The 15,276-nt window shown below is 37.1% G+C and overlaps 2 protein-coding genes across 8 annotated transcripts in view; both read right to left on the minus strand.

The window, feature by feature from the left end:
• The window catches only part of AdamTS-A (ADAM metallopeptidase with thrombospondin type 1 motif A), a 454,792-nt gene that overhangs the window by 103,458 nt on the left and 336,058 nt on the right, over positions 1-15,276 (minus strand). The gene's annotated exons all lie outside the window — the stretch shown is intronic.
• On the minus strand, positions 3,442-5,131 carry LOC141480536 (uncharacterized). The gene is made up of 2 exons (XM_074170634.1): positions 4,848-5,131; positions 3,442-4,784 (listed from the first exon to the last, which is right to left on the minus strand). The coding sequence occupies exons 1-2, from the start codon at positions 5,000-5,002 to the stop codon at positions 4,079-4,081; spliced, it is 861 nt and encodes a 286-aa protein (XP_074026735.1). The 5' UTR covers positions 5,003-5,131; the 3' UTR covers positions 3,442-4,078.

Consider the following 15,276-nt stretch of genomic DNA (forward strand, 5'->3'; position numbering starts at 1 on the left):
ACCTTCCTCTTGATTGTTCTAGATTTCTTATCAACACCAAGAGGAAGGGTAGATGAAGAGTGTTTGAGTGATGATGATTGCGAAACGATCGGATTTTCAATAATAATTTGCTCATTTGGTTCTGGCACATCTGCAAAGTTAACGAAGTCGTTAATATCAAAATCATTTATCGAATCTTGACTCGATAAATGTAATACTGGAATATTTTCAAAATCAGTCTGATCGATATCAACAAGTGGTGAACCATCTTCAGCAATCAATAGCGGCATAGAGCTCATGATTATTAAGGTCTGAGGAATGATATGTGATAGCAATAGAATGTGGATAGGAAAGGTGATGATGTTACTGAGACCTCACCATTTATAGAAGAAAATAAACTAGCGCATGCGCTCTTTCATCAACTGGCACATGCGCTCTCTCACTGAACTATTCACGCATGTAACAATCTTTGTCATTTAAGAGGAAAACTTTGTGTTGCATGCATGTATTTTTAAATGTTAGAAAATAATACAAATAAATTCAAATATATATATATATATATATATATATATATATATATATATATATATATATATATATATATATATATATATATATATATATATTTATATTTATTAATAATAGAGGACAATAACGATAATAAAAAATATAAAATGAAAAATGTTAATATGTCTCTGTGGATGTGGAACGTTCTTTGACTCTATTCCTCAATAGTTGTTGCTCGTGCGTCAAACACCAACATTGAAAAAAATGGATTCTCCTATTGGGGTAGAGTTGACCAACCTTCTCACACAGATCCCAAGTACTTCTACATGCATTGCATACATGATTCCAACAATTCATGGAATATGTATCACAACGCAAACAACGTTGCAGTGGAGTTGGAACGGCAGCACAGGTACCGCAAATATTTCTACAGATACCTATATTGTTAAATATTATAGGTTCGGAACACTTCAGACACTGTAACTGTTGTTGATGATAATCCGATTTTGTTCGCTTCGGTGGATGAGAAGGAGGCGATAGTTGAATCCGCAACACGCAATCACTACACATACCAGTACATGGATTGATTGAATCCTTAGGTCTACTTATTTGACAAAAGTAGCACACAATAGCCCCTGCAATCATCATTGGGTAGACACACACTTTTGGTTTTTCATTCCACTCTTTTGGAAACGGCATTTTACTAATTCGATTAGAAATATTAAGAGATGACTTACAGAAACTCTGAATGCTCTCTCCTACACCTACGATCTCTATTTATACAAATCAACATCATGTGAAAGTATAGTGGGATAACTTCTCCTACTATTCCACTCTAAACGAGTCAAGTGGGAGTCGCTTCACCTCCTATATAAGTCGACTTGCAAACCTAGAGTTCATTCATTCACTCTCTACAACTGTGAGCAAACAACAACAAGATGAATTCTGCAAAAATAAATGCTGCATTAAATAGAATATCTGCTGTTGATGAAAACAATTGGATAGACGAATCAGATGATGAGGATGTCAATGTTCCGCTAGAGGAAGTGATAGTTGAAGCAGAAGATGTTGGAGTCGATGAAGATGAGATAGACGAAGTTGAAAACGAGGCCAACCAAAGCGACGAAGATGATGACGTGATGGAGTTTGAGAGGGTCATGGATGAAGAAGGAGATGATGAAGGGATAGAAGCTGACACAACTGAAGGCGATGGTGCTTTGAGGATCGGTATGCGAACGCTCAATGTCAGTGAGACACTGGAAGATCCCTTGGATTTGTATTGTGCAATGGATGCATACGTATTGATCAGCACAATAGATGGAGAGAACAAAAAACTATGTTGGTGCTGCTTTCGGTTTTATTCGCATAGAAACAATAATGGAGGGTGGTATGCCCATGTCAACACCCACAACACTGTCTCAATTATGGAAATGGGACAGAATTGGTGTGAAGCTTGCGAGAGGCCACTAACAAACTTCACCCGAGTATCTACATGTATTATATGTAATAATGTCCAACCTGTGGCACAATAACCGTGGACCTACTGGTCAAAAAAAACAACAGCCCTTTTCAGGGCTACATTATTCACACAAACAGTAGTGAGTTGTATTAGTATTCATAGATTATATGACAAATGAATACTTTGACTAATAAAAGTCTAAGTAATTTGTTAGTCTTTGAATATCTATACATTATATGACAAATAAATTACTACTTTGACTGAAAAGTCGATATTTGGAATTTGATAGTCATTGAATATCTATGCATATGATGAGTACTACTTTAAATGAAAGTTGAAGTTGGCATTTTGTCAATCATTGTATGCATATAATGATGAATACTTTTACATACATACATTTTGTTTGAGACTATAATGTTAACAATGGTATGAACCTGTTTCTGTTTGAAAGTATAATGATAGCTCTGAAAAGAGCTATTTTTTTATTGTTTCAGTCTTCAATTGTAGCCCTGAAAAGGGCTGTTTTTTTTATTAATCCATGCAATGGTATGGACTAACGCTCCTCATCATCATCAGAAACAATGATGATTGTATCATCATCTGTATCTGATGATATACTGATGATGTCATCCTCATAATCATCTGAATCAGACGATATACTAATGGCATCATCATTAGCATAATTATCTAGCTCGTTATCCTCTAGATCGTCTAACTCATTGACATCCATCTCTAACTCTGCCTCTACTTCCTCTTGCATACCTTCTTCCATACGTGCCGGGAAATCATCAGGTAGATCATAGATACGTTGCAGCATTTGTGCAAAATTTGTACTGAAATGATCGAACGTTGAATCTATTCTATGTACCTGGATGGGGCCTGTACTCGTCATAGAACACTCTGGTACACTCATTGGTTCGGTGGTGGAATCAGCACTCGACATTGTGGAAGAATGATATAGAACTGGGATTGATGCTTTATTTATATTGGAAAAAAAAGGAGGGGGTGAAGTGTAAATGTAGAACAATTCAGTGTTTGAAATTCGAAAGCAATAAGAATGACAATTTTCTTGAAATTCTAAGTGATTATTATTATTAGAAACTCTGAGTGATTATTATAAAAAAAAAACTAATAAGGGAGAGGGAAAAAGACACTGCCCCAACCTCGCAGTGCCTCGTGTACACCAACCAAAAAGTGTGTACTCCGTGGAAGGAAAGGAAAGGAATAGAAAGGATGGGAGAAATGAGGAAACGATTACATATCATCGTCTGAATTCAGGACTTCATCAATCAGGATAGGGGATGGTGGAGGACTATCATCGGACTCATTGTCAGCGTCACCGTCATCATCGTCATCGCTGTCGTCGTCGTCTGTGTTTCCGGACTGTGTATCCCATTCGTAATCATTCCGCCAATCATAGGGATCTGGATAATCCCCATCAGACAGGTCCGCTTGATCGGTTCCAGTAACGTGAAGCACTTGTATCCGATCATCATAAATTATGTCATCCTAATTCATCGAGTGAGGTGCAGTCGTGGAGGTAACGAAACCTTCATGGATAGAAGCCCAGTAAGGATGTTGATGCGCTGGGTCACTGTACGGCTCAGTAGTTGAATCAGGTTCCATGTTGAAGGTGGCTGATCAACTGAATATTCCAACAGATAATTCCTACTTTTATAATTTTGAAAGGGAGTGGGGGAGGAGTGGGGAGGAGAGGGGATTAAGTGGGAATGAATTTCAAAAATGACATGAGCTATATTCCATGAAAGAGAAAATTGAAAATACTATATGAATTATATGAAATATACTTATTGATTTCATTATGAAACATATTTTCTTCCCAAGAGATTATTTACAATAGATTAGAGAACACAAAAATTGATGTGAGGTATTTGCATAGAAGAACTTGTAATTGAAATAAAAAAAGGAAATAATAATGAGACGAAGTGAAGAAAAATGCTCCAACCATCGCATTGTTCAATGTGTACCAAACCAAAACAATGTACACCCTTAATTTCACTTCTTTTTTTTATTTTATTTTTATTTCCTAAAATTACAAACATAAACTTAAAACTATCTTAATCAAATATTCCTAACTAACCTAAAACTAATCTTACTACACTTACACTTAATCTATGGGAAAGTTTTTATAAAAGTCACTAACTTTTTATAAGTCTCTATCGAAGAGGTATCTGCTTCACACTTTTTCTCCAGAGATGCATACTTCCGATCTAGTTCGGCTATTACTTTTTCTGCTTCCCTCCGTCGGTTAACAATTTCAGCCATTTCGCGCTTCCTTTTAACCAACGCGGCCTCACTAGCTCGAGAAGCATGTTCTGCTTCCTTACATCTCTGTAGAAAACTGTCCAACATTTCACTAACCTCTCCGATAGGCTGTCGCACTTGTGGCACTAACACTTCAGGATTCGTCACCGGTGTTGCCAGCATCGGCGAAAGCGGCACCACCGACGGAGTGAATACGATGGGAGCCTCCTCCGATGGGGACAATACAACTGGTGGCTCCTCCGGAGAAGGCGCCCTAGGTTGTTCCACTACTGCTGCGGGTGGTGTGGAGGGCCTTAAGCTGTTTGGAGCGGTCGACCAACTACCTGCATAAGGATTAGTCCTATTGCAAGTAGCTCGGTACTTAGAAATAGGACCAACCTTCGCTGCAGGTCGTTGGCAAACCTTCTTTACAGGCCTGACTTCCTCCTCCTCCTCGAATAAGTCAGGGCTGGTGGATCTGCACCTAACTCGTGAAGTGGATGCCTTCTCCTGCTCTGTCATAGGCATGATGGATGCCACAGCGTTATTTAATTCCTGAGTGTTGGATGCCATTCTGAAAATGTAAAATAATACAAAGTTAGTAGATGTAAAAAATTAAAGTACATTGTTAACTTACTCAAACTTAGCTCCTCGTCGTATAGTACACTGCTTCTGGTTGAGTATGGCTGGACTGCTCTGGATGACTGGAGTTGTCGTACTGAATGTAGAAGAACGTGCTCCTCGGGGTATCAACATCATTGGGAGTGGAGGGAATGAGGTGGGGGCGTGCATGCGCAATGGTTGGAATATGGTGGGGCGAGAAATGGTAGGAAGTGGGCGGGGTGAGCAATGGTGGGAAGAAAGCGGGCCGCGCTCCGCGCGGCTTACGCCCCAATTCGCTACGCTCGCGCCGGCGCGCTTCGCGCGCCGGCGCGAGCGTAATGGGGCCACCACCCACCACCCCGGGGGGAGGAGGGGGGGGTGGGGGGTGGGGGGCGGCGGGGCCGCGCTACGCGCGGCCCCGCCGCCCCCCACCCCCACCCGCGCGCTTCGCGCGCCGTGAAACCTAACCTAACCTAACACCTATGACCCTAACCTACAGTATGTATTAATCTAATCTAACCTAACGCGGGAGTAAATTCACCATGTTGGTTCAATTAATACGTCATCTGTTGGTTTTGGTTTTGGTTCTATTATTCTAACATTTGGATCAATGTCCAGTCCTGGATATCCCAGTCCACCTGATGGCCTGACTTTATGGCTTTTCTCCAAAACTTCAACTCTCTCTTCTAGTACATCATACTTTTTCATTGTAGTCCCTGTTATGTTTGACATAGCATCAAATTTTTTATTTGTAGACGCTGTTATGTCAGACATTTTTATGTCCACATCATTTGTAAGTTTGTCAAATTTACGAGTGAAAGTTATCCGAGCCTCTGCAATTTTATCGTCAAATGCTTGACGGGCATCGCGAGCAATATTACCTATTGTGGATTGTATTGCAGCTTGTAGGGCTAGAAGTATAACCTCCTTTGTTCCGTTAATTTCCCCCTCAAGATATGATACAGTTACACAATCACTCTTGTCAATTGGTTCGCTTATATTTTTCAATATTTTTCTTTGCATGTCATAATGACCATCTTTTGTTAATTTAAAACCAATCCCGGGAGGACCTCGAATGACATTACCACCCAATTTTCTTTTTCTACCAAACTTATCGATTGTTTTAGACATTGTGCACTCTACGATGATTCTTTTCAAACTGATATTTCTTTCATTTACATTATGTTATATACTTTACAGTAATTGGTTAGGAAAATAGAAATGAAACAAATAATATTTTTATCATTTTTTATTCATCTAAGTAACTTGGTAAAAGTGATACATATACAATACATAATACAATAATCACAAATAATCACAAATAAGAATGTTCCGGTTTGAAGGAATAAGCAATAATACTTCGAATTATAATTCAATTATTCATCTCTACAGTCAACAAATTGATTAGTTGGTCTAAGGCGCTCTCTTGAGAAAAAGAATGAACGATTTCAGACACCCAACGAATGTTATCATTAGGATCATTTCGATAAAATTCTATATCGCTATGACCCCATGGAAGAGTTCGAGTGGTATTCGGAATGATGAATCTCTTGTCGTCATGATACGATAAAGCGACTTTATTTTTCAATTCAGTGTAAATATCATGCAATACGCTTCTGAACGAGTTCATCTTCCTGAATATCATACCTCCCTCTTCAATGATTTTTTCATAGTCTTCACATGTCAATTCATTCTTTATAACAGATCGTTTCACACCTTTGGCCTTCTTCAGTTCACCATCAACAGATTTCACGTAATACGCTTTAGCACCTGTACCGTAAAAGCTGATTATTGGATCATTTGGGAATTCATCTTTGAAATTACCCAGAACTGACTTTGTCACTGGAATAGTGAATTGGTTTCCTATTTTATAATTAGATGTATCGAACTTATTTATATTATTTTTGATAAATTCATAGAAATTGTCTGTATTTACTTTGAGAATAAGGGAGTCGGTATCAGTGTAGAGTAAGGACGCATCTTCTCCAAACTGTTGTTTGATACATCCATAGAAAAAATCATACATAACTGTTTTAGATAATTCTAGAATGGAAAATCCTAAATATAGTGGTTTATCATAATGAACTTTTACTCTAGCCAATTGAATGGCAACAAAATTTTCTGTAAAAATAGAGCATTTTTTAAAATTTGGTCGAGATATGAGACAACTAGCACCTATAGTTCTTTTTATATTTTCCCAATGTGTAATGAGTCTAACATCAATTCTATTGTCTACGTTTTCCATTGTTTTTCCATAGACTGCATTATTCATTAGTTTGTAGAAATCTTTTTCAGATTTGTTATTAGACCTATTACGCATTTCAGTATTCAAATCTATATAAGGCTTCATCCAACATGATTGCTTAAACCTCAATACTCTATGTGTGTTCATCACTATCAAACCATGATTGACAGCTTGCTGTAAGTTTCTATAGTGAACAATATATTTTCTTTTGTCGTTTAAATTTGGAATTAATTTGGGAACTTTCGATTTTGCATATGGAGGTATCAAACGTTCAACTAAGAATGGTAAATCGGAATGTTTATCATGAAGTTCTTGGGGATAATGTATATCCACTTCCAATACATATCCATAAGGACTATCAATATCCACATTCATTATATCAAGATTGAGAATTTCATGAGGTGCTAACCATGAAAATTCACCTGTTGGTAATGGTTGCGACATGCTATGACCATATAGATTTGTTGCATCCAAATATGAAATGAATGAAGATGGTTCATTTGGATTATAATCCGGTAAAAATTTATTGTTTGCTTTATGTTTCCTTTCACTACATTGACTTATTCCACCACGAATACCTTTTTGAAAGAAGTGAACCATATCAATATCAGTTAGTAATTCCAATTCAATATTAGTATATTTCAACATGGCATCCCACGATAATCCGGGTGCAGTGAAGTATTGTGCCGGATCCAATTTATATTTATCAACAGATATATTTCTAAAGTTTTCAAAAATGTCACATAATAGTAACACATCTGACTTTAAATATAAATCAGAGTATTCACCCAAATCCTGACATTCGAATAAATTCCAAACAAGTTGAGCTCTCCCATAATCATTATCTGATACATGTTCACAATTGAGTTTATCATAAAATTGATTTTTGGTTGGAAGTCTTGGATGATTCAGTTTTTCGATGTCATCAACAAAACTATAGGGAAATACACCTTTCTTTCTCATCAAATTGAAATTTTCAATTTGTGGGAAATGTTTGCGCATCTCGATACACTGATCAGATGTTAAATTTGCACCTAAATTCTCCAAAGAACTAGGCATGAATCTGAAACTATCAATGAATCTCATTTTCAAATAATTCTTCTTCACCCTACCATCTTTATCCGTATAGGAGTGTGTAAAGAGATGTTTTGTGAAAGATATATATTTCTCATTAGTTTGTGGGATGACATCCACTTTATCTTTGTTTTTATACAATTCCTTTATGAATAAATGACAATCATATCCACTGAGATTGTGAAAAATTATAGGAATGAAATTTGGCAATTTAAAATTCAAATTACAAGATGAATGAGCAGCAGGGGACCTTTTTTTTCCTGTGAGGTGACAATGATCCCTCACTTTGACTTCGCCATCATTAAATTGTTTGGAACAAATGCCACAATTTGTGGCAGAAGCAAACTGTTCCTCTTCCTCAGGAGTTTGTACATCCATAGGAATAGGAAACCTGAGATGATTTTCATAAATATTTTTCAAATCATCTTCGATTTTGCTAACGAATTTCTGGGCTGCATCCATACCCCTATACGAAACAAATTTTGATAAATCATCATTGTATGAACATTTAATCAAATAAGCAAATGAATAAGGCTCATGTTTGAATGTCTTGATCGAATACGAGTATTCAGGATTTGGTTTAGTGGTTTGAATCGGCTTCAGTACTGATTCAAAATCGGCATACACTACAAATGGTACCTTCATTTGTTTCTCAAAGTTTTCAAAAGTTAGTATATTTTCAGGTACCGTTTTCCCATATTTATTGACTTTGAAATTGGTTGATGGTGTTGTAGTACTCAAGTGATTACAATCATTTATCTTATGACGTAATAGTAATTGTTCATTAGAAAAATATAATAAACAGCCATCACAAAAATATTTCTTATGTTCATGAGCCGATAATTGGCTTGAAACTAATCTTGAAAGATCTTTAATCCAACAATAATGATTATTACCGAAATCATCTGTGATAAGTAACAAATTGACATGTCTTCTAAGTCTTCTCTGAGAGTAACGTAATGGTCCAATTATTTCATACATTATTTTACCCTTCTCGAATTTACTTTCTAAACCGTACACATTAACTGAAATATCATTCTTGTCTTCAAATTTCACAATATCTTTCAACTTTACCGGAAAATTCATACCTGTTACATCTATGACTGTACTGAAATGTGGATACGATGAAACTTCTGATGTTCTATCGATTGCAGGATGTAGTGCTGAAGTGATAGCCCATGCAAAACAATGCTGATCTTCATTACGGACATTAACCACGGCCTTCCTACGCTCGATACATTCAGGCAGCTTCACATATGAACATCCACTGAGCGGGCTGTATTTATTAATGTTCAACTCCAGAAACATGATTTTTTCACAAGTCCAACCTTAAATACAGAACAATATTACTAATCCATCCAATTAAAACTTGGTAGAAATGTTTACCTGAATCACGTTCCTGGAATTCTGTAGTTTGAGCGATAATCCCATTTCGAAATCCATCAAATAAGGAATTCAAATCAGTAGATTGATCAACTGTTCTATTCTGTGAATTAAATGATTTGGTTTCCTTCAGGTCTTGTGTTTGTAGAATATAACTCCCAAATACTTCCATATTCACTTTGATGATTTTGTGAACCCTGATGGCCGATTCCAATAATTCTATAACTTTCTGCCTGATTTCATTAAAGAATAACATGTAATCGGTGGAAACAATGGAACTCTGCACCCTGTATGTCGCAATCCGACGTTTGAAGGCGCTCTTTATAATTTGAACACCATCACTGAATTGAACACATGTATTATTCTTATGTTGTAGAGTTCTATTGTGAGAATTCACTTGAGTCAATGGAATCATCACATTACAACAATTACATGTGTACATAGGTGCTGCAGCGTCATCTAATCTCACTCGTTTCACTGATGGCCCTCCTTGGCAACTCTGGAGCTGATGACGACGAAGGTTGTCACTACGGGTAAAAGATTTACCACATTCACAAGAATACATTTTCTATGATATGTTCTCACTAACTCACTCGATGGAAACTGACATAACCAACACTCGCCCGCTTCTTAAATACCATAATCCACGTCGCCTGCGCATCACCGTAGAGAGTGAGGGTAGGTAAGGACACATCGATGCATCCACTAGAGATGCCTGACGTCACAGCCAAGCCCATCTCCCAATTTGATGCGAGTTGCCGGCACGAGCAAGCAGTGATCGTTGCGCTCTCGGAGAGGGCAGACGTTTGCACAGTCCTCGCCCGCCTGCGTGTCACCATCAATAGCGAGGGTAGGGTGATGCGTTACGTCACATCATTCACTGCTTCGAGAGCGATAGCCGAACAAGCAATTGTCGTTGCGCTCTCGGAGAGGACAGACGTTAGCACAGTCCTCGCCCGCCTGCGTGTCACCATTGATGGCGAGTCTGGGGCGTTACGTCACATCCTTCACTACATCGAGGGAGGTGAGAGCAGACTGATGAATACGCATTACTCTGCCACACGTCGTGGAGTGAACATGTCGCTCTCTAGCCGTTGAACGGTTATTGCTGTGACGTCACTCCACTACTAACTTGGTGCCCTCACACCGATGGAGCATTCATTACTTGGAGGATCTTCGAAGTATGCAGACGTATGTTTGTACATAGACAAACAAGCACATGATGAAACCCTGTACCGTGCATTCTCTAACACACACACACACACACATACACACACAAAATCTCATATGAAAAAAAAAATCTGAACGATCCATGCACCAGACACTTCAAGGTCACAACGCCTTGACTTCACTGCACAACAAAAAAAAGCAAATAACACGTCATATTGGTGGGGGGGAGGATTAGAACCGGGAAAAAATTTCTGAACAATCCATACACCACACCCTTCAAGGTCACATCACATTGACTTCACCAAACAACAACCAATAAAAAAGCAATTAATACGTCATAGTGGTGGGGGGAGGCTTAGAACCGGCTCAAATCTCCTACTTCGGTGGTTCAAGCCCCGGTCTGAACCATAGATTTTCACTTGCTATTGTCCAACCCGTGTTAGGAATTACACGTTAAAAGATAAGACCTCGTTAATCCATGGCTCGCACAAGTTTCGACTTCTGAGGGTTATCGTTCGTAAGGGTGCGACAGCTGGTTTACGGAGAAACATATTTTAAACAGAACAGACAGAACGTAGTATCAAGAGTTGAAGACTCAATATGTGTGAGGTCTGAAACATGATATGTGTAAAGCCGATTAATATAGGAAAAATTATTCTTTTAAAGCTCCTGCAACATGCAGTAGTTCTGTTTCTACCTTTCTATTTGTGATTTAAAAAATCTGTAAAATATTTCGAAACAAGATCAGTGGCATTCCTCAGTAAATTGACTTGTTTATTTAGAAATTTTGCAATATAATGGCTTTAGTAGTTTGTTGCTATCTATTCATCAAAGTTAATTAAAATTAAAAAACTGACAATCTTTCGTCGAGACAGCTATTAATGTTTCAGTGATAATTTGGCTGTCTACAGTTTTTTTATAATGGTCAGTCAACAAGATGAACTGACGTAAGCAATGGTATGCTAAGAAAACGAGAAACGTGATGCATACAAATTGAATATCATTTATATTGTCAGTTTTCAAATTCAAGTGTCTTGCGTCTCATTATTTTTAAATTATCAGATGATATTCAGTCCGTTATACACCCATCACTTTAGAAACGTGTTTCATGTATGTAAAACACGCATAGAATTAGGTAGAAGGGATTGGTCATATATTCTTTTAACTTGAGAGAAGATGACTTTTGGCTGGATATTCAATGAATCAGGTAGGAGATAAATATTCGATGAGCAATAAAAATCCCACAATCATTGCCTTACATTGACCAAAAAGATTATGGTTGAAATTGGATTATCAATAGATGTGATAACGAAGAAAGAAAAGAGCAATACTTTGATTTGCATATAATCGTCACTTTGAACTGACGATATTGAGAACTCCTAAATCACAGAACGCGTGGTACGAAAAAAAGTCAATTGTGGCTTTGCTACACCTTGTTAGGGGCCAAACAGCTTTTTCTAGTGTCGTAACAACTCTTCTGGTCAGCATGAAGAACACAAGAAGCCCTTGAGGCTGCAGTTTACCGAAGACTTAGAAGAAATGGAAAAGTCAATTGGTTTCCAAGCAGCAGCAACAGAAAAAGTATGTGAATAGATCATTATGGAGCCAATCTTTTTTTGATGGCATTCGCAAATCTTTTCGACTGATCTCAAAAGTTATTTTCATTTCAACTTGTTCTCATACATGACTTATACGGTGCTTTTCTTCAATGTCCCCCCTTTTATTTTTTGAACGGTTCAACTCAAAAAATTGAAATTCAGGATAATGAAATAAATACATGAATACTTTATTTTGAAGTGAAATTGACAGATGAAACACTCAAGATGGCGGCTGGCCGCCATCTGGGAAAAAAATTTAAATGGAAGGGAGGGTCTTGTGACACATCTTTTTGAAGCTCCTGACGAATGCTTCACAACCCTAGAATATAATGTCAATATCTTCAACTACTACAAAATGGCGGAACTTTTAATGATTGCCTGAATACATTGACATTTAACTACATAATATGCGGTAATAAGCTAGAGGTAAGTTCAGAAGATGCTCGGAATGATTGCCTTGAACTTCTTGATACATGAACAGTCTATCCGATATTTCACGATATTTTCGAACACAGTAGCGTCCATATCTCTACAAATATTTATTAATCTCTGTCGTATATCCAATATTGAAGCAGGTTCAGTTTAGTTCACCTTCTGCTTCAAATAGCCCCATAAAAAAAGTCCAAAGGTGTCAAATCTGGCGAGAAGGCTGGCCATTCTGTAGGACCTCGACGGCCAATCCAACGACCGGGAAAGTAGTATTCAAATAGTTTCTCACTTTTCTGGAGTAATGTGGTGGTGCTCCAACTTGTTGGAATATAATATCCATATCGAATTCATTGGGATTCGCTTCAACGATGTCAGTGATGAGAGGGTCAACAGTAGTTTCCAGCATATTCAAATACAGTTCCCTTGGTAAATTTTGATCAATAAATAGAGGTCCTATAATATGATTTCTCAATATTCCTGCCCAAACGTTAATTTTTTCTGGATATTGGGTATGTGTTTCCCGGAAAACATGAGGGTTGGTGTCACTCCAATGAAGACAGTTTTGTCTGTGAACATTGCCGTTCACAGACGACAAATATTGTGTAGATAGATAGGATGCCTTGCAATGTTTCTAGTCATGATTTCCCAGAATTTTGTTCTTCGATCAAGGTCATCTTCAGTTGATTGGTGTACCATTTTAATTTTGTATGGATGATACCAATTCCTCTTCAAAAGTCTCCACACAGTAGAAGGAGACACCCCACAAACATTCGCGAAGGAATAAGTAGACTGTTCAGGATTTACTACCATCTCACCGTCAAAAAACATTCAAAAAACGCAAATAAACTACCATTGAAATTTTACAATTACTTATACTATTTTCTTAGTTTTTTAAACTTCTGTAATTCTGAAACTTGATATTTCAAAAAAAACTATAATTGCAGTATTGAAAAGTTCTGTGTACAATTTTGGGTAGGTTTCTTGATGTATGTTTGTCATATTCTTCTAGGAATAAAGTGGGTTGTCTATAGATTGCATGCCTCCTATGATCTAGTGCAGAGGTTTTAAAATTTATTTTGTCTACCGCCCACTTCGAAAATTAATTATTTTCTAGCGCTCCCCAATTTTTTTCACTTTACTATATCATAAGAATCACAATTGAAGTCATTATTTTAATAATTAAATTATGTGTTCATGTAAAAATAAGACTTTCTGATGAGTGTTATGGAAAACACCATTTTGTCATATTAGGTAAACTTTTATTCATGTTATTAAAACAAACATTTCAATTTGAATTTTAAAACTAATCTAATGTGAAGGATGAATATGATGATTTTTAACAAGTTTGTTAATATCAGGCTCAAATTTACTCAAAAACAGCCGTAAATCACCGCGTTCGGTAATCTGCAACTGATTTCTTTTTTTAGTTAGAAACGTTGTCACAGCACTAAATCCACGTTCACACAAATACGATGATGAGAATGCTATCAAAAATCGTTGAACGATGGACCACAAGCCAAAATACAATTGCGGGATTGGCTTTTGTAGCCAAAATTCTTGGTATCCATTTTTGAACTTTTTTTTCATTTCCTCGTTCGTTATCAGTTCTATGAGTTCTTCTTCTAGCTGGGTGATCCTGCTGTGTTGACATTTCCAATGTCGGTATTTCCAATTTTATAATTTCCTGGAATCGTTCTGCGAAATCACTGTGGAGGTTCTTCAAATGTTGGCAGTAAACAACCAAGTTGTCGTTGTTGAAGGATACTGCTGACAGATTAGGGAAATTGCAAAAACTCAAGTCTGCCGATATTATTCTTGTTTAAGCGCAATTTGGCTACAAAAGCAGCAATGACATTTTTTTGTTTAATCAAATTCAAGTCGTCACCTTTAAGTTGGAGATTAAATAATTCATCCAGGTCTGTCAAGTACGCAATATCATTCTTTGAAGTATTGAGCTTCTCGTTCAATTCTTTGTCTTTGTTTTCCAAGCACTCTATTACAGAGTCAAATAGATTGTAAAATCGAGTTAGACAGTTACCTCTTGATAACCAACGCACTTCTGTGTGAAATAGCAATCGGCTAAAATCTTCATCATTAGCAACACAAAGCTGTTTAAATAATCTGTCATTCAAAGAGCTGTTTCGGATTTTATTGACTGCTTTGATGATATATTGCAGTGATTGAGAGAGGCGCTCACTCAAATTTTTCACAACGAAATGTTTCTTATGAATGATGCAATGTACAGCGAGCACATCTGGAATTTTATTTTTTAAGTACGCTATGAAGCCTCTGTGACGTCCTGTCATAGCCGGAGCGCCATCCGTAGCAGCTGATATAATATTCTTCAGTGGAATTTCTTTCTCATCACAAAATTTTTTTAGTGGGGTTTCTCCTTTTTATATCCGTCTCTGAAATTCTGGCAAATAGTAGTTCTTGATGTATTTTCTCATTTTTAATAAATCTCACGTATGACAACAACAATACTTCATTGGTTGGTAAAGTGGACTCATCTAACTGAATTGAGAATTTAGAAGTCTTCATATGATTGCAAAATGACTCTTAAA

Source organism: Leptinotarsa decemlineata, unplaced genomic scaffold, assembly GCF_025532065.1.
Source record: "Leptinotarsa decemlineata unplaced genomic scaffold, Ldec_3_MD MMD2_P_RNA_scaffold_9, whole genome shotgun sequence".
NCBI classification, from domain to species: Eukaryota; Metazoa; Arthropoda; class Insecta; order Coleoptera; family Chrysomelidae; genus Leptinotarsa; species Leptinotarsa decemlineata.